Source organism: Erinaceus europaeus, chromosome 9 (assembly GCF_950295315.1).
Source record: "Erinaceus europaeus chromosome 9, mEriEur2.1, whole genome shotgun sequence".
Classification (NCBI taxonomy): domain Eukaryota; kingdom Metazoa; phylum Chordata; class Mammalia; order Eulipotyphla; family Erinaceidae; genus Erinaceus; species Erinaceus europaeus.
The window spans coordinates 74,593,431-74,614,461 of record NC_080170.1 but is presented as its reverse complement, the minus strand read 5'-3'; the positions used below and the strand labels follow the sequence as shown (position 1 = coordinate 74,614,461).

Here is a 21,031-nt window from a genome sequence, read left to right as displayed (position 1 = left end):
TGCATGTCTACCCCTCACCACAGGGTTTTTACTTTGGTGCCCTATTTACAATTTGATCAGGTCCTGCTTTTAGTTTCCCTTTCAGGTCTTCTTACTCAACTTCTGTTGATGAGTGGGATCATCCCATACTCATCTTTATCTTTCTGACTTAGCTCACTTAACATAATTCCTTCTAGCTCCGTCCAAGATGGGTCAGCGAAGGTGGGTTCATTGTTCTTGATAGCTGCATAGTATTCCATTGTGTATATATACCACAGCTTTCTCAGCCACTCATCTATTATTGGGCACCTGGGTTGCTTCCAGGTTTTAGCTTTTATGAATTGTGCTGCTATGAACATAGGAGTACACACCTCTTTTTGGTTGGGTGTTATAGAGTCCATGGGGTATAACCCCAGGAGAGGAATTACTGGATCATATGGAAGGTCCATGTCTAGCCTTCTGAGAGTTTTCCAGACTGCTCTCCACAGAGGTTGTACCAATTTACATTCTCACCAGCAATGCAAAAGGATTCCTCTGTCCCCACAACCTCCAGCATTTGTTGCTGCTGTCCTTTTTGATGTATGCCATTCTTACAGGAGTGAGGTGGTATCTTAGTGTTGTCTTAATTTGCATTTCTCTGACAATCAGTGACCTAAAGCAGCTTTTCATATGTTTGTTAGCTTTTTGGATCTCCTCTGAGGTGAATGTTTTGTTCAGATCCTCTGCCCATTTTTAGATGGGGTCATTTGCTTTTTTGGTGCTAAGTTTGCTGAGCTCTTTATATATTTTGGTGATTAGTTTCTTGTCTGATGTATGGCATGCGAAGATCTTCTCCCATTCTGTGAGGGGTCTCTTTGTTTGTGTGATAGTTTCTTTTTTTTTATTTTATTTTATTTTATTTTATTTATTTATTCCCTTTTGTTGCCCTTGTTGTTTTATTGTTGTAGTTATTATTGTTGTTGTCGTCGTTGTTGGATAGAACAGAGAGAAACGGAGAGAGGAGGGGAAGACAGAGAGGGGGAGAGAAAGATAGACACCTGCAGACCTGCTTCACCACCTGTGAAGCGACTCCCCTGCAGGTGGGAACTGGGGTTCGAACCGGGATCCTTATGCCGGTCCTTGTGCTTTGCGCCACCTGCGCTTAACCCGCTGCGCTACAGCCCGACTCCCCATGTTTCTTTGCATGTGCAGAAGCTTTTCAATTTGATGTAGTCCCATTGGTTTGTTTCTGCTTTAGTCTTCCTTGCAATTGGGTTTGATTCATCAAAGATGTCCTTGAGGTGTAGGTGGGAAAGTGTTTGACCAATGTTTTCCTCTAAGTATTTGATTGTTTCTGGTCTGACATCTAGGTCTTTGATCCATTTGGAGTTGATTTTTGTTTCTGTTGAGATAAAGTGGTTCAATTTCATTCTTCTGCATGTTACAACCCTGTTTTCCCAGCACCATTTATTGAAGAGAGCCTTCTTTTTCCATTTAATCCTTTGGGCTCCCTTATCAAAGATTAGATGTCCATAGGTGTGGGGATTTATTTCTGGGCTTTCAATTCTGTTCCACTGGTCTGTGTGCCTATTTTTGTTCCAGTACCATGCTGTTTTGATGATGATGGCTTTATAATATAGTTTAAGGTCTGGGAGTGTGATGCCTCCGTTTGTTTCTTTTTCTCGAGATGGTTTTGGCAATTCTAGGTGTTTTCAGGCTCCAGATAACTGACTGTAGTGTTTGTTCTATTCTCTTAAAGAAGCTTGGTGGAACTTTGATGGGCATTGCATTGAATTTGTATATGGCTCTGGGGAGAATATTCATTTTGATAATATTTATTCTTCCGATCCATGAGCATGGGATACCTTTCCATTTCTTGGTATCAGTTTCTATTTCCTTGAGTAGCGACTCATAGTTTTCAGTATACAAATCTTTCACTTCTTTGGTCAACCTTATTCTTAGGTATTAGATTGATTTTGCTGAAAAAAAATCAATTTCTGGATGTCTTCTTCTTCATATTTAGTGTTTGCATAAAGAAATGCCACTGATTTTTGTACATTGATTTTGTAGCCTGATACCTTGCTATATTGCCTGATAACTTCCAGTAGTTTTCTGCTGGATTCTTTAGGTTTTTCTATGTATACTATCATATCATCTGCAAATAGTGAGAGCTTGACTTCTTCCCTTCCAATCTGTATTCCTTTGATTTCTTTCTCTTGCTTGACTGCTATGGCAAGAACTTCCAATACTATGTTGAAGAGTAACGGTGACAGTGGTCAGCCCTGTCTAGTCCCCGATCTGAGGGGGAATGCTTTCAGCTTCTGTCCATTGAGTATGATATTGGCTGTAGGTTTGCTACATATGGATTTCACTATCTTGAGGAATTTCCCATCTATTCCCATTTTTTGTAGAGTTTTGAGCATGAATGTGTGTTGGATTTTGTCAAAGGCTTTCTCTGCATCTATTGAGATAATCATGTGGTTTTTGGCTTTGCTTTTATTGATGTGGTGAATGACATTGATTGACTAACGGATGTTGAACCAGCCTTGCATTCCTGGGATGAATCCCACTTGGTCGTGATGAACAATCTTTTTGATATGTTGCTGTATCCAGTTGGCCAAGATCTTGTTTAATATTTTGGCATGTGTGTTCATCAGAGATATTTGTCTGTAGTTTTCCTTTTTTCTTCTGTCCCTATCTGCTTTTGGTATCAGGGTGATGTTGGCTTCATAGAAGGTGGAAGGGAGTATTTCTGTTTCTTCAATCTTATGGAAAAGTTTAAGAAGTATGGGTACTAACTGTTTCCTGAAAGTTTTGTAGAATTCTTTTGTGAAGCCATCTGCTCTAGGACTTTTGTTGTTGGGGAGATTCTTAATAACGGTTTCAGTTTCTTTGTCTGTGATTGGTGCATTTAGCTTTTGTAGTTCTTCTTGGTTCATTTTTGGAAGGGCATATGCTTCTAGGAATTGTTTCATTTCTTCCAGATTCTCTAGCTTGGTGGCGTATAGTTCTTGATAGAAGTTTTGCAGGATTCTCTGGATTTCATTGGTGTCAGTTGTGATATCACCTCCATCGTTTACAATTCTATTAATTTGAGTCTTCTTTCTTTTTTGTTTGGTGAGTCTGGCTAGGGTTTTTCAATTTTTTTTAATCTTTCAAAGAACCAACATTTGGCTTCATTGATCTTTTGTATGGTTCTTTTATTTTCGATGTTGTTTATTTCTGCTCTAACTTTAGCAATTTCTGTCCTTCTGGATGCTTTAGGGTTCCTTTGTTCCTCTTCCTCTAAGACCTTGAGGTGTGCAGTAAGGTCGTTCATTTGAGCTTCTTCTTGGTGTTTAATATGTGATTGTATGGCTATAAGTTTCCCTCTCAGTACTGCTTTAGCTGTGTCCCAAATATTTTGATAGGTTGTGTCTTCATTTTCATTTGTTTCCAGGAACATTTGAATTTCCTACTTGAGTGAGTCTCTGACCCTATGGTACTTAAGGAGTATATTGTTTATTTTCCAAATTCTGTGACTTTTAATAATTTTCTGTTTGTTGTTAAATGTTAGTTTTACTCCACTGTGGTCTGAGAAGATACTTGGGATGATTTCGATGCTCTTGAATTTATTGATGCTGTCTTTGTGGCCTAACATGTTGTCTATCCTTGAGTATGTGTTATGTGGATTTGAAAAGAAGGTGTATTCCAGTTTTTTGGGGTGAAGGACTCTGAAAATGTCCAAGAGGTCTAGTCTGTCAATCTCTTCATTCAATTCTCTTGTATCTTTGTTGGTTCTCTGCTTTGTTGATCTGTCTAAGTGTGAGAGTGGTGTATTGAAGTCTCCCACTATTATTGTATTACTAATGATGTATTTTTCAAATTCTTTCAGTAAGTGCTTGACGTATTTAGATGGTCCCTCATTGGGTGCATAGATATTAATGACTGTTAAGTCTTCTTGGCTTATTGATCCTCTAATCATTATGTAATGTCCTTGCCTATCTTTTATTACTTTATTTAATTTAAAATCTATTGTGTCTGAGAAGAGAATGGCTGTTCCTGCCCTTTTTTGTGGTCCATTAGCCTGTATGATAGTTTTCCATCCTTTCACTTTAAGTCTGTGTTTATCTTGTTGTGAGAGATTGGATTCTTGCAAGCAGCATATGGTTGGGTTATGTTTTCTGATCCATCCCCTCACTCTGTGCCTTTTGATGGATGAGTTTAAGCCATTGACATTTATTGATATTTTGGATTTAATGTATTGTAGTGCCATTGTTCAAAATAAATTTTTGTTTGCTCTGATATATTGCCAGTATCATAGTGATGTTCTTGTTTATAAGAGGTCTTTTAGAACCTCTTTCAGGGCCGGTTCGGTTATGGTTGCTTCCTTTAACTGTTGTTTGTCTAAGAAGGTTTTGATCCCTCCATCTAGTTTGAATGAAAGCCTAGCAGGATATATTATCCTTGGTTGAAACCCTTTTTCATTCAGGGCTCGATAGATATCTTGCCATTCTCTTCTGGCTTTTAGAGTTTTGAGTTGAGAAATCTGCAGATAATCTTATTGGTTTACCCCTGTATGTGACTTTTTGTTTTTCTCTTGCAGCCTTTCGGATCCTTTCTTTATCCTTACTTCTTCTCATTGTGACTGTGATGTGTGTTGGTGTCTTCAGGTCTGGGTTGATTCTGTTTGGTACTCTCTGGGCCTCTTGAATCTTGATGTCCTTTCTGTTTTTCAGGTCTGGAAAGTTTTCTTCTATTATTTCCTCTAGATTGTTTGCTTCCTCTTCCTCTCTTTCTTCCTCTGGCAGGCCAATTATATGAATGTTACTTCTTTTGAGATCATCCCATATGTCTCTGTTGTTGTTGTCAGTGTCTCTGAATCTCTTTTTGAGCTCTTTCACCTCTTTCTTAGTTTTCTCTAACTCATCCTCTGTCTGACTAATTCTGTTTTCTGCTTCTGTTAGTCTGCTTTCCCTTGCCTCAGCTTCTTTCTTCATTACAGCTATTTCAGCTTTCGGTTCTCTAATTGCCTCAAGATAATCAGTATTTTCCTTGGGGGGTCTCAACTGTTGTTTCCCTAATACTGCCATTCCTTTCCTCCAATGTTGTTTTCATTTCTGTGCTTAATAAGTTTATTATTGCTTGCATACTTTTCTTATCTATGGTTACTTCTGGCTGATTTGTAGTTTCTTCTGGGCTCTTGTCTTCATTCATTGGAGTAGCAGTTTTATTTGTTTTTGATCTACCCATTTTTTTTTAATTTATGTGTTTCTTTTTTTATGCTCTGTTGTTCCCCAGTTGTTGTGTCTTGAGTACAAGCAACACTGTACTAAATATACCTTTATGACAATTGCACTCACCAACTTCAGGAATTACAATAGCAACTGAAGCAAGTATTGAAGCAGTTTAATCACTACCAGTTAGCCAAACAATTTCTCCAGTCCATGAAAAAATAGTACCAAATCCCAGTGAAGAAGAAAGAGAAAAGAAGGGTTAGCAAGTATAGACAGTTATGCGAATCTACTATCCACTGTATATTCTAGGGGTTACAAGAGGGGGAAGGGAAGTAGAGCAGAGATACACACATAGAGAGTCCACTCTGAGTCAGATTTCTTCCCCAAAATAATTCACAAATTCAGAAAGGCTAAGAAGAAGGAAGGAAGAAGTGTATGACAAGATAAAAAAAAAAGAAGGAAAGAAACAAGAGAGAGTAAAGATAAGAAAAAGAGCTGTAATTAAAGAGCAGTGAAAGGAAAGTTTTTTTTGATTACTTTAATTTATTTAATTTAATTTTTTTAATTAGCTTGGAGGAGGAGGAAGGGGGAGTCTGTAGAGGAGGTAGGAGTAAGGAGACAAGTTCCTCCCACAATAGATAAGATGCCCACTACCCTAGCAATGAAAGATACCCTAAGAGTTAATTCTGATCAACCTAAAGGGGGGGGGGGAGATATGCCTTTATATAATATTAATAATAAAATAGAGCAGGGTAAAAAAAAACCCTGTCCCAGATTACCTCAAACCTCGTGATCAGAGGCAGCTGATTGTTAAGAAAGAAAAAAAATCAAAACACACACACGCACACACACACACACACACAAAACCTCAGGATTAAACAAGGATAGCTGAAATAGACAGTTATGCAAATCTACTATCCACTGTATATTCTAGGGATAGCTAAAGGAGGAAAGGAAGTTGAGCAGAGATACTCGCAGTGAGAGTCCACTCTGAGTCAGAATTCTTCCCCCAAATAGTTCCCAAACGTGTATCAGTGAATTTAGTGAAAGCACACTGTTTGGTGGTGTGGGGGATTTGTCCTGTGGCTTTGGAAGCTGTAGGATTAAGGAAGAAAGGATGACAGGAATGAGAAAAAGGAAAAAAGAGAGAGAAAAAGAAAAAGATAAGAAAAAGAACAGTAATAAAAGAGTGGTGAAAGGAAAGTGTTTTTTATTTATTTATTTTTTATTATTTAATTAGCTATGCGGGGGTGAGGTGGGGGGGGTTGGCTACTTAGAAAGAAAAAAGGCCAGAGGTTTCAGAACGGAATAGACTTAGAATGAATGATACTCCCTGGTGGGACAGGAATCTGGCTCAAACCTGGATCCTTATGCCAGTCCTTGTGCTTTGCGCCATGTACACTTAACTTGCTACACTACTGCCCAGCCCCCAATTCATCACTATTGTTTATAACAGCCCTTTTATATTCATGCTTCCTTCACAGAATCTTATAATACTCTTGGATTACAACAGAGATGTTCTGAATTTCTTCCTTGCTTTAAGAATCTCTTAAGTATATCTGCCCTAAACACTTAACAGCCATGTCTTTCCTGCTTTAACACCACTTCTATTCCTATACTTCCTTGCCTAAAATAGGAGCTATTTTCCATCCAGTTTATTCACTGAGTCAGGTAAGCACCAGTTGTCCTGTGTACCTTCTTGTCAAGTATACTTGGGTGAGCTGAGAACTGAGAAGCCTGTTCCCTACCTTGCAGGACTGCGGTTACTCTCCAGTGGAGAACATGCTACCCTGTGCTGTGAGCTCCTTTCAGACTGCCTGGTTTTTCCTCTCAAAAGGCTGTACAGCTCTATCTTCTAGCTCCCTTTGTCCAGTAAGAAGCTATTTACATTTAAGTTAATTGCAGGAAACATGGTGGTATCCTTCCATTTTGGACTAGCCATGTTTCTGCCTCTCAGTTCCTTGGTTGCCTTGGATGGTTGCCCCTTTGGGGAAAGCAATATGGCAGAATCCACTATCCTTTCCCTTCACAATGCTACAGGGATTTTTAGGTTGGTTCTCACTGGCTGTAAAACTCCTTGGATGTTGCCTAAGTATGAGAATTGGGGCCAGGTGGTGGCACACCTGGTTGAGAACACAAGTGCACAAGGACCCAGGTTCAAGTCCCCGGTCCCCACCTGCAGGGGGAAAGCTTCTTGAGTGGTGAAGCAGGGCTGCAGGTGTCTCTCTGTCCCTCTTTCTCTCTACCCCCCCCCTTCCCTCTTGATTTCTGGCTGTCTCTATCCAATAAATAAAGATAATAAAAATTAAAAAAAATGTATGAGAATTACCTGTCACATCCAATAGAATATTCTTGTCCTCCTCCTCCAAAATTTGTTTATTATTGAGAGAGAGGAGAGAACCCTAGTGTTATTGTGGCACATGTGATGCCACAGATTGAACTCAGGATCTCATGCATCACCTCCGAGGCCACACAGGACTTTTCACAGTCCTGAGACTGCCCTTCTGAACTGTGCAGTACTCTCACCTTCAGGTGCTTGTGGCATTGACGTGTGGAAGGTGGCTGGTGATATGAAACTATTCTCGTGTGCTATGCCTGGTGGTCCCATATGTCACACAGTGCAGGAGGCTAAAGGGATTAGATATCTCACTTTAGAAGAGTCCTCACCTAAAACACACTTTCTGTGTGGATTATGTTAGAGTCAGGGTCATAGCCTAGAACTGCAGGTGGCTGTGGCTTCTGTGGAGAACATTTTAGTCACTCATTGTGGTATTTGTGGATTTGTTTCTTCCCTGAGAGCATGTTTGTTGTCCAGAGGAAATTCTTCCCTTGGGTGTGTTAAAATGATTGCTTCAGGTATTTGCAGAGTGTGTGTCTTTATATAGCCACACTTAGGTTTAATTGTCCCTCACAAGCAATATCTTTCTGCCAAATGCACTCAGCTTTCTTTTCTGTATGAATAACTATATACCCTGCACACAACTAGCTGCTGACTCTGCTGAGGTTTAAAAGAAAAATAAAAGTATCAAATACCAGCTAGCAACTAGTTTAGTTTATTGTCCCTACAAGATTTAAATGCTTTCAACAGCCTGTATTTTTCTGATGACTTATATATATATTCCCTCATTGTAGTAATTTGATACCTGATTAGATCTCGGATATCAAAACACTCCTATTTTGGGATTATGTTTAAGTAACTGTATGTTTAGATTGGGAAAAGATTTAACCTTAAACATTTGTTTACATTTGCTGAATCTGGAACAATAGTCCTTAAACCTTCTTAAGTGATAAGTCTCTAGAATGAGTATTTTTTTAAATTTCTTTATTGGGGGATTAATGTTCTACATTCAACAGTAAATACAGTAGTTTGTACATAACATTCCTCAGTTTTCCATATAACAATACAACCCCTACTAGGTCCTCTGTCATCCTTTTTGGACCTGTACTCTCTCCCCACCCATCCACCCCAGACTCTTTTACTTTGGTGCAATACATAAACTCCAGTTCAGGTTCTACTTGTGTTTTTTCTTCTGATCTTGTGAATGAGTATTTTTTGAGAGAAGCCCTATGAGTTCATAATATATTAAAATCTGTATTATGGCTCCTGGCACTTCCATGTGACCATCTAGCTTGAGACTAGATACAATCCTGTTTCAGCTAAAATAAAAGTGTGCCAAAAGAAAAAACCAGTTCCAATGTTCTTCCTTTGTGGTCACAAATGAACAACTGTAGCTGTGACAAGCTGCCATATGAAGAACCAAGCTTCCACACCCTGACCTCCCTGCACAGATGACTACATGAAGTGTCCAGAAACCTCATCTCTTCAGAGCCCTACCCTACTAGGCAAATACTAGGGACAGTACAGGTTTGTCTAGGAGTGTGGATCAACCAGGAAACTGCCCACATGTCATCAGTAAACAGTTACAGAAGCTCAAAACTACATCCTTCACCATCCCAAAAAGAATTTGGGGTCTATGCTCCTAGAATTGGGAATTTTGAGGGAGAGAAGGCACCATCCAGAATGAGAGTGGTTGCAGATGTAGGTGGGGCCTTTGGCTTTAAAGGGGTGAACTTTTGGGGGCATGCTCTCTCAGGACCACCATGTAACCATCTAGCTTTTAAGTGAGTCGGGTCCCCTTCTATCCTTTTCTGTCTTTTCTAACATGTTTTTGTGTCCAATAAATTTTAATTTACCTGAAAAAAAATCTCTATCATGTGTTCAAAATCAGATAGCCTCTACACTAAAATTTAAACTTAAGTAGTAGCCAGATTGTGGACTAAAGAATTTTATGGGCTTCATGCTTAACAACTGAGAATAATATACCTACTAACTATTGTTTTATTTTTTTATTTTTAATTTATTTTAACCATATCTGGGCTCTTTTATTTATTTTTCCCATATATATATATATATATATATATATAATTTTTTTATTTATAAAAAGGAAACACAAAAACCATAGGACAAGAGGGGTACAACTCCACACAGTTCCCACTACCAGAACTCCATATCCCATCCCCTCCCCTGATAGCTTCCCTATTCTTAATCGCTCTGGGAGTATGGACCTAGGGTCATTATTGGGTGCAGAAGGTGGAAGGTTTGGCTTCTGTAATTGCTTCCTCTCTGAACATGGGTGTTGACAGGTCAGTCCATACTCGCAGCCTTTCTCTCTCTTTCCATAGTAGGGCGGGGTTCTGGGGAAGCGAGACTCCAGAATGTTGAAATGCTTCCAACAACCTTTCAGAATATTTCATTGTTTTAAAAGTTTTTTTTTTATTTATTGGATAGAGACAGCCAGAAATTGGGGGGGGGGGAGAGAGGGAAAGACAGATACCTGTAGCACTGATTCACCAGTTGCAAAGCTTTCCCCCATAAGTGAGGACTGGAGGCTCGAACTCAAGTCCTTGTACATTGTAATGTGTGCTACATTGTAACGTGTGCTCAACCAGGTGTGCCACCAACCTGCCTCTCAGAATATTTCTTATCTTAGTCTATAAAAACTATTTTGCCTCCCCTTAGTTTCTAGCACATATATACATATTTATGTAATATATGTTCATATACGTGTATGTGAAAACTCGTGATTGCTTATAGTAGAACTGCCTGGTCAGCTTATTAAAACAACTGCAAAATGTACTTTCAACCCTACAGCTTACAAAAAATTTCCCTTAATAATACTTAATAAATATGTTCTTTTTTATTTTTGACTAGTGTACTACTTGGCTCTGGCTATTGCTGGTGCCAGGGATTAAGCCTAATTTGTACTGAAATCCTGTGTGCTCCTTTGCCATCATCTCATCCTGTTAATGTTTAAATCCTAGTCATTGTTGCTGCTTCTCTGCTTCCAAAGCAGCAGGACTTATTGATGGGTCTGAACAGCTTCCAAAATGAATTTTTAGCAAGTAGCAATCATGTGTGGGCTTTAGTAAATAAATATCAATGAAGCGGCTGGAATTCTTTTTTTTTTTTAATCTGGCTATTACCTGAAATGCCTCTTTTTTTTTTTTTTTTTTTTAATTGGGTCCAGGGATGGTGGTGTTGGTGAATGGTTTACAGTATAATCTTTCAATAGGTGAGTTCAGGCCAATAGCATAGTCTTTAACACATAGGCACAACCTCTCATCTCCTTTTGGTATCTAGGAGGCACAATAAAACCTCAGTATTCCTTTATCCTATCCCTTTACCTCATTCTCCAGAGTCCTTTGCTTTGGAGAAATATACCACACCCAGTCCAGGTTTCACCTTATGGCTTCCCTTACTGCCCTTTGTTCTTTTTTTTTTTTTTCTCTTTTTTTTAAAAACATTTTTATATTTATTTCCTTTTGTTGCACTTGTTGTTTTATTGTTGTAGTTATTATTGTTGTTTTTGATGCCATTATTGTTGCATAGGACAGAGAAAGAAATGGAGAGAGGAGGGGAAGACAGAGAAGGGAGAGAAAGATAGACACCTGCAGACCTGCTTCAACCGCCTGTGAATTGACTCTCCTGCAGGTGGGGTGCCGGGGGCTCGAACAAGGATCCTTATGCTGATCCTTGCACTTCACACCAAATGCACTTAACCCACTGCACTACCGCCTGACCCCCCCCCCCCTTTTTAAATATAACTTTTATTTATAAAAAGGAAACACTGACAAAAACCATGGGATAAAAGGGTACAACTCCACACAATCCCGCCACTAGAACTCCGCATCCCATCCCCTCCCCTGATAGCTTCCCTATTCTTTATCCCTCTGGGAGCATGGACCAAGGGACATTATGGAATGCCTCTTATCCTACTTTATTTTCCATTCAGGAAATATTTCTGAACTTGAAAACTGCTTTGGAGAAATACCACGAAGGCATTGAGAAGGCCACAGAGGTCGGTTGTGCTAAAATAATTGAGAAAACAACAGAGCTGAAGAAGAGAATGTTCAGAATGTCTCCCTGATTGCTGTAATCCCATGTCCTTTTGCAAATAGTGTGCTATATTTTAACTGTGTCTTTGGTAAGGGAGCAGTTAAATCGAACTGCATGGATGCATCAGAAACACCTAATGTTGGTATAACAATTTTTTTTCAATAGCCCAAATAGCTTATTTTGTAAGATAACACATTTAATGTGAACTTTTCTTAACTTGTAGTTGAAACAAGACCTGTACAGCCATTCCTGTCTCTCTCCTCTGCCTTTTTCTGTAAGCAGTGGAATAAAACAAACAGTTGCATCTGAAACAGGAGATTGTCCTCTTGTCATAATGGCTATTGTTAATTTGTCTTGGGCACTTAGATCTTGAGTGATCTTGAACCCTGACTGCACTGAGCACTGTGTGGATCTCCCTTCAACGTCATTCAACCTACTCCAAGGAAATAGTTTGGCCATGATGAGTCACTTCTAGGTGAAGTGACTGCTTGGAGGCCCTGACAGTTCAACAGCTACGCCAAGTGTGAAAAATAACCTCTGCGATGCAGGTCTGAACTGTTTTTGCCAGGCCCTATTTTAAGTGGTCGTCTGAGTGTGACTTCAAGTGTGGCAGCCTTGTTCTTCATTGATGCTAGACCCTTCCATGAGGAACATGAGATGAAAAGAACAGTGTTGTGGTGAACATTCTAGGCAATATTAATATTAGAAATATTAATATGCAGTCATTCATAGGTTCTGGGTACTTATTTTTTAATTTTGTATTAGTGAATTAATATTGACTCACAAAATTATGAGGTAATGGATACAATTCCACACCATTCCCATCATCAGATTTCTGTGTTCCCATTCCCTCCATTGGAAACTGCACTAGTTCTCCCAAGGTCACAGACCTGTGTTGGTATTATTTCTATTACTATATATCTATGCCTATTTTTTCTGTGGTCTTGCCTTCTCCTCTAAGTCACACCTATACCTGTTACTACTTCTGAATGTCTTTCCTTTTTTCCTCTTCTTTCTCAGTCCTGATGGAACTGGGTTTCAGAGCCGTTTAGTCATATTCCCCTAACCTTTTTTCCCCTCTGGAAGTATGGACCAAAATTCTTTTGGGGGTGCAGAAGGCTGAAGTAATGGCTTCTATAATTGCTTATCTGCTGGATATGGGCATTGGCCATACCCCCAACCAGTTCTAGGTACTTATTTCTTTGTCAAATAAAGTGTTATTATAGGTAGAGACCCAGTTTTCAGTGATTGTGAAGGCCCTGGAATAGGAGGGGTGGGAAAATCTAGGTGTCTAAGGAGGAAGAGTAAGAGTACAGATTTGAGCTAAGCCTTGACCCTCTCTGCCTTGCTTCTTTCAAGGAATCATGAGTTTTAATTGATAGGAAGGTCTGCTTATGAGGCTGGGTAATAGGTATGAACATGGGTGAATGACTAATTTTTTTTTTAATTGGGGCATTAATTGTTTACGGTAAGCAGTAAGTAAGTACAGTTGTTGGTACATGTTTAAAATTTCTCAGTTTTCTTTAAGACATTCTAACCCCCCAATTAGGTCCTCTGCCATCATGCTCCAGGACATGAAAACCTCCCACCCACCCAGTCCTTTTTTGATGCAGTATACCAAGCTCAGTCTAGGTTCTGCTTTGTGTTTCCCCTCCTGAAACATTAAGTCCTGAGTTTGAGTCTCAGCATCACATGTGCCAGTGATGCTCTAGTTGTTTCCTCTTGCATTAATATGAAAGTAAAATGCTCTATCCAAGAGGCCCTCAGTGTAATCTACCATAGAAACTTATATTTGTCCATTTGAGTCAAAGATAAATCATAAAACTTTGAAATTTTTGCAAAGCCCTCTGGAAAAATGATGCTTTGGAACTATCTTTCAGAATGTGATGCCCTGAGAGAGGAGACCATGTATGTGATATTGGCTGGATGAGGTCTGCCTTGAAGGAAAGTCTGCAGACATAGACAATGTCTATGAATCCAGAGTTTTTGCTTGGTGCTGAGCAAATATTTTAATTTCAGGTCCAACTGACATATTCTTGTGGGCTGAAGTGGAGGCATCTGAATTCAGCTGCTCAGGATATTTACTGTTTTTAGCAAGACCAGAAAAGTTGGATCTGCAGCCCCATTGCAAATTCAGAGCCTTCCACCACTTCCAATTAAATCTGCGCTCTCCTAGTAATTGAAAGGAGCATCTCTGCTTCCTACCTGTCTGCCCACCAGGGGGCATAATGCAGCTTGCATACCTAATGCAGGCAGAGCTGAGTGTTTATGTGAGGGACTGAGCTCTGAAGAATATAAAGAGGTAGAAACAGCTCGAGAAAAGTGCCAGGATTTAGAGACCGTCTGTTCTGAACTGAAACATGTTCAAAATAGTATCTGACATTTAAAACCGTTTTTCTTTTTTGCTAAGAGGATGGTTTCATTTCCAGATTCTTATCTGGATCCTATGTTCCTATCTTTTAGAGCTTCGTTTAGTTGTGATTCTAGAAATGTATTCAGAGTTTCTGGCCCTTATTCCATGCTGTAGGGGAAAGTTTTGGGGCCAGTGTGATGGTTCAGTCATGCAGTTTATGTCTTACATTTATGAAGCCCTATTTAATCTTTAGCACCATAGTTAAAAGCAAGAAAGGCAAACCAATCAGGACATCAAAGCAACAACAAAAGCCAAGAAAGGCAAACCAGTCAGGACATCATGTGGGATGATGCCTGTGTCTGTGTGTCTGACAATTAAAACTATGTGGTGGTGGGGGTGCTTAGTGGCTCTGCAAGAGACTTCCAAGTCTGAGGCTCCCAAGTCCCAGAGCTGAGCAGTGTTCTGGTTTAAAAAATAATAAAGGCTGGATAATGGCTCATTCAGTTGAGTATACACATTACCATGCACAAGGACCCAGGTTCAAGCCCCTGGTCCCCATCTGGAGGGGAGAAATTTCATGAATGGTGAAGCAGTGCTATAGGTGTCTTTTCCTCTCTATCTCCCCCTCCCCTTTCAATTTGTCACTCTCTCTGTATTTTTCTCATTAAAATAAAATAAGGCCAGGTAGTAGCATACCTGGTTCAGCTCACATGTTACAACATGCAAGGGTCTAGGTTTAAGCCTTCATCCCCACCTACAGGGAGAAAGCTTCATGAGAGGTAAAGCAATGCTGCAGGTGTCTCTCTCCCATTTTATCCCCCCTTTCCTCTTAATTTCTCTCTGACTCTATCCAATACATAATAAAAACAAATAAAAATGAAAACATTTTTGTTTTAAATTTGACTACATATAGGCCCCAAAGAAAGGCACCAGTGAATGCTCCACCCCACACTGCCAAATAGGCCCTTTCATTGTTATATTTTAGATAGAAGCAAGAAAGAGAGAAAGATGCTTTAGAAAGACAGAGTAAAAGAGCCTTGAAGCTTCTTCCAGTGTTGCTGAGAGCCAAGTTCAAACATGGGCCACACAGTCACACACATGGCAGAGTGAACTATTTCACTGGTCCTATATCATCATTTTATTCAGAAATTAAAAAACAGATCTTACTTTGAGTTGCTACCAAGAACCCACCTCTTGGCTTCTCCACTTCTCCAGGGCAGGGAGAATATCTGGAATTCCTCTGGGACACCTTCACCCCAGTTCTGATCCGAGAGGCCTCTCACCCCATAAAGTAGAATTCTTGGCACATTTTGTAAGAAATGTTCTAAACAGATGGGGAGGTGCTAGGGATAGGAAGTGAGAGTGGGAGGTGGACACAAAGGGTCAGATAGAAGCTAGGGAGAAAGAAGTTCTTGTGAGCTCCTTTATGAACTTATAAAGTTTTTTAACTTCAGGGGCCAGGGGGCTTTTCAAGTCATGCAGCCTTTTGACATTTCTGCAATTTCTCCCTGTCTTATGCTGTGGTTTCAGCCCTGAAGATAAGAAACCTTCCAGCCTATTCTGAAATGAGAATGGAAAGGATCTTCACCTTTTTTTTAACATTAAAAAAAAAAAAAACTAGTCCAAACCCAGAAGCTCAACAAATATTACTCATGTCACTGACAAGAAGAGAAAAGGGACTTTGAATTAAAAAAAAAAAAAAAGGGAGAGAAGAACATAAGAGGCATTGTTTCCATATCAGAAAAATTCATCTACGTGGTAAAGTGTGCGCCTGCAATTCAGAAAGCAAAGAATTAGGACAACCCAGCTGAGAATAATTTTCTAGCCAGTTAATTTAATTGCATAAATCATTCCTTTGTTAGCAATAAAGAGATATAATTAAAATGAGATTGCCTCTAGTTTCCTATTCTCTGGAAACGAAAGGAATTGATTTTGGGGGGCAAAGTAGTCTTCCAAATACCAGATCGGCAAATTACATTTACCTTTTCAGAAAAAAAGCTCAATTATGGTGCTGTAATATTGTGGCGGGTTTAATTAATTATAGATCTGCCAGATGATCTTAAAGAAATAATTATTTAATGTCCCCTAGAACAGAAGTTTGCAATCATGTACAGACCCCTCTGGTTGGTGGGGCAAAGTGTACTGTAAACAGGTCAGAAGTTTAACAGGCAAGCTGGCAGGAGGAATCTGAGGCCTCAGAAGTCGTGTTTGGGGCTTGCTGTCCTTGTTTAAAAAATAAGTGCTGCTATTCAGTGCTGGGAAATTGTGCTAATGCAGTCACATTTGCCATGTTTCCCAGCAATTCAGGATAGCATAGTTAATTAATAATTAATAAGCTTTATTCTTTTAAAAAATTTTTGTTATTATTTATTTTCCCTTTTGTTGCCCTTGTTGTCTTATTGTCATAGTTATTGTTGTTGGTGGTGATGTCGTTGTTGGATAGGACAGAGAGAAATGGAGAGAGAAGGGGAAGACAGAGAGGGAAAGAGAAAGATACCTGCAGACCTGCTTAGTGACTCCCCTGCATGTGGGGAGCCAGGGGCTCGAACCGGGATCCTTACGCCGGTTCTTGCACTTTGCGCCACCTGCGCTTAACCCGCTGCGCTACCACCTGACCCCCACTTGGCTTTGTTCTAAAACTACCACTGATTATATTTATGGTCTTCCAACTTCAGAGATTTAAAGAGCCTGTGATTTCTGTTGGATAAGAAGATCAAAGTTCCTTGGGCCATTCCCCAGATCTGTCACTTCTCAGTGACATGTTGACAAGACATAGATTGTGACAGGAAAAAGGTCGTCTTGATAGTAATAACATGGAATTTTTAAAAACATACTTTATTATTGAATAAAGACAGAAATTGAGAGGAAAGGGGGATACAGAGAGGGATATAGACAGACACCTGCAGCCCTGCTTCATTTACCACTTGTGAAGCTCTCTCCCTGCAGGTGGAGACTAGGGGCTTGAACCTGGGTCCTTGTGCCCTGTAATTATGTGCTTAACCAAGTGTGCTACCACCTGGCCTCAGATCCCTCCTTCTAGCTGCCTGAAAAACTTCTGACCTGGAACTTTTAAAGATGAAATCAGCCAGGCTTGCTTTTTCAAGACTCGGCAAGTTTCTGTGGCATTACTTGGCAAAGGGGATGTTTGCATTAGTGGAAAGAGACCCAGCTGGTCTGCAGGAGCCTAGGTGTACATGCATTCACATACATAAACACGCACACACAGTCACACTCAAACATACACACGCACATACTCAAAGAAACATTTACATAATACACACACACTCATGCACACTCATATGCACACACTAAGAAGGTTGGAAGTTCTCAAGCTATGTCTTGGCCACGGAAACAACCCTCTTTACAACAGGGGTATAATCCCATACTGTTCCCACCACCACAGTTCTGAATCCCCAATCTCTATTATAAGCTACAAAAGTTTTCCTAAGGTTGCAGATAGGGGTTAACTATTATTTCTACAACTATCTATTTGTATATAATTGCCCCCCCCTTTTTTAAGGTCTCATTTTCCTTTCCAAGCTATACATAACCCTGCATCCAAATGTCCCTTTCTTTTCACTTTTCTCTCTCTGGGTCCTGATGGATTTGGAGTTCAGTGCCCTCTTACCCTCTTCCTCCTCTCCTATAACTACTCCCCTACTGGAAGTAAGGATCAAAATTATTTTGGGGGTGCAGAAGGTAGGAGTTCTGGCTTCTATAATTGCTCCTTTGTTGGACATAGACATTGACAGGTCGATCCTTACCCCCAGCCTGTTTCTGTCATTCCCTAGTGGAGTAGAGCTCTAGTGAGGTGAGGTTCCAGGACACATTGGTGAGGTTGTCTGCCCAGAGAAGTCAGGATGGAATCATGATAGCATCTGCAACTTGGTGGCTGAAAGGTGGCAAGATATAAAACAGGACAAAATGGTTAATGGACAGAAAACAAAAAGTTGGAACAGAGCAGATGAGGGTAGGGTTGAAAGAGGCTAGGAAGTCCATTTTAGGCATGTTTCTAGGGGCCCACGACTATCCTAGTTTTTGCTTGAGTTTGATAGCTAACATGAAGTTGGAAAAAAAAAAAAAAGGACTATTTTGTTGGATTTATTTGGATTGGGACAGAGAGTAGCTCCCATTATTGGAAAAAAAAAAAATCTATGAATAAAATTAACTACTTACTCTCATCTACCCAACCCAGGACCCTTATATATATTTATATTTAGCATAGGAACCTGTGTAACCTCTGAGTCCCTCTCGGTCTGAGCTCACAGCTCATGGTCATAGTTGAGGACATTACAGGCTGCACTTATTTCAGGATCAGTCTTCCTTGAATGGCAGGGCAGGATATCCCTTTGGAGCCTGGAACAGTCCCTACCTTTGCTGCTTTATGGTGAGGTCAAGATCCTAGGAAGGCTTGGAGGAGGGCTCATGATGACATTTCTGGTGGAAGTGACCAGTAAACCCTCTCTTTATTTAAAAAAAAAAAATAGAAGATTTATTAATGAAATAGAAAGTAAACCCAGCTTACTGTTCAACTTTGGTATATGCACTGCTGGGAACAAAGACTGGACCCCCAGATTTAAGCCCTGCACTTAGCTATCTCCCTGGCTTCTTCTGTTCATTGTAAACTTTAATTTCAGGAATGTGGCTCTCTGTGTGCAAGGAAGGGGTTGGCAATGTGGAGGGATACAGAAAAGTCTTTGATTCTATTGCTAGTATTTTATTATTTTTTTTAATGAGGCAATGGTGTTCATGGATTTCCCCAAGATGTTCTGTCATTGCCTGCCTTCCTTCTCTCCAAACTAGAGTTCATGGCAAAGCTACAGTGACCTTTATTATTGTTTCTATAATGGACCATTCAACTAACTATTCCTTAAAAAAAAAAAAAATCAAGTTAATGGCTGAAAACAAGGTCTGTGTATGACAGTCTTTCTCCAATATCAGCTACTGTATAAGCAAGACCCAGAGCTCATCTTTAAGAGGACAGTAATCTGATATCATGATCATTCCTTTGACAGAAAATAACCTTCACTGTTTCGCTAATGCTTGGTCCAGCTTTGACTCTTATAACTCCCCAAAAGCCAGGTTATACTTATGATTTCTGGAGCACTTGTTTGAACCCTCTGGTCCAGAGACAAAAAAGCTCTGATCAGATTCACAAAAAGAGTTTCCAATGGGGGCTTCATTGAGTCTCTTGAGAGACAAGAAGGACACTTCATATATATCCACATGGTAGAATCATTCTTGGGTTCAACAAATGAGTTATCCTCAGTGCTCCCTCAAATGCCTGTGTATGTGCATGCTTTCTGAAGCACGCTAGAATTAAATAAGCAAGATGCTTCTCTTTTCTGGGGGAGACCTTGGCTACCTTGGGGACAAGTTGGACAGAAGTGCTAGCTTCAGCTGGCCGGGGGGGGGGTTTACAGAAATGTGAGGGCCCCAAAATGCTGAGCTTTGCCTTCGCAGGAAAGTGTGCACCTGGCACTAGTCTTTTAAACCCCCCTGGAGAGAGTCCCCAATTTTCTAAAAGCTGAGCAACAACTTGCTGGGACTCCAAAGTAGGTCAGTGAACAACTAAGGTGGAACTTTGTATTGCGATCAATTTCTCATTATATTTATTAGCAGTTTCTAAAACATGCAAGGGTGGGGTATGCTGACAGGGAAGAAATCCACCTTCTCCAATTCTGAAAACAGAAGCTAGTACAAAAGGCCACTTTTGGTCCCCATATTTCAAAATTTGTTTAGTGATACTCTAGTGTTTTGTACAGAAATTGCATTCACTATATATATATATATATATATATATATATATATATATTCACTTTATATATATACATATACATATATATGTATGTGTATAAAGAGAGAAATACCACAATACTGAAACATCATTAAATGTGATGCTTCAAAGCCAGGTTCAAACCTGGCTTGTGCACATGGTAAAGCAGTACACTATCCAGGTGAACTGTTTTGCTAGCCTTAATTTAAAAAAAAAGAAATAAATTGGTGCAACTTGGAATGTTCCTACTGATTACCACAGAATGCAAGTTTGGACCTACAGGGATGTAGAGGTTACATAGGCTTCTATGCTGAATATGGGCCCCAGATCAAATTGATGGGGTTAACAGTCAACAATATTTATACACTTTTCCCATATTTGAGAGCTACTCTCTTCCCTGATCTAGCTTTCTAGCCCTTTTTCCAGCTATGACATTATCTTCCCAGACAATAACTTGGGTCCACCTGCATATCAGATGTGAGGTTCAGGCAAAAACTAATAAAGTCATGGGCCCTTTGGAATATGCCTAAAATAGATCTAGCTATTTCCAAAATGGAGACCCCGAATCTCCACCTGCAATATTCCAGCCTTTAGGTCAACAATTTGCTTGGCTTTATATGTTAATTCTTTTTTCAGCCACCAGGTGCCATATGCTACCATGATGCCAACTGGACTTCCCTGTGCAGATGACCCCACCAATGTGTCCTGGAGCCCCTCTTCCCCAGAGCTCTGCCCCACTAGGGAAAGAGAGAGGCAGGCTAGGAGTATGGATTGACCTGTCAATGCCCATGTTCAATGGGGAAGCAATTACAGAAGCCAGACTTTCCACCTTCTACACCCCATAATGACACTGGGTCCATACTCCCAGAGGGTTAAAGAATAGGGAAACTATTGGGATGGGATACGGATCTCTGGTGGTGGGAATTGTACTCCTCTTATCCTATGGCCTTGTCAGTGTTTTCATTTTATAAATAAATAAATTTTAAAAATATATATGGCATTTCTACCATCAGATCAGAACCTTCTAACAGATTTTTTCCCTTTATGAATGGTTAAAAATCAGTACCAACTAGGCAAATAAGTCAGTGGAACTATATCTGTAATCTAGAAAAAGTATTCAAATTATGTATCTTATTTTTTTTTCTTCCGGGGCTCGGTGACTGTGTGACAAATACACCTCTCAGTGGTCATTTACTCTCCCCTTATTTTTTAATTTGATAGGGAAGAGAGAAATTTTTTGAGGAGGGGAAGATAGTAAAGGAGAGAGAGAAAGAGCTTCCATCCTGCAGATGGGGCCAGGGAATTTAAAGCTGTGTGCCATGTGTGCCACC

At 39.9% G+C, this 21,031-nt stretch overlaps 1 protein-coding gene across 3 annotated transcripts in view; it reads left to right on the top strand.

Annotated features, from left to right (window-relative positions):
- NUF2 (NUF2 component of NDC80 kinetochore complex) overlaps positions 1-21,031 on the top strand; it is a 144,252-nt gene that overhangs the window by 41,039 nt on the left and 82,182 nt on the right. For 2 of the 3 annotated variants that reach the window (XM_007537123.3, XM_060198196.1), the window contains exon 14: positions 11,468-11,882. The exons of the other annotated variant lie outside the window; for it this stretch is intronic. In XM_007537123.3, coding sequence (XP_007537185.1) covers positions 11,468-11,602 — 135 coding nt within the window. In that variant the 3' untranslated portion in view covers positions 11,603-11,882. Of the gene's footprint in view, positions 1-11,467; positions 11,883-21,031 lie in introns of those variants that run through there. 3 annotated transcript variants of the gene reach the window in all.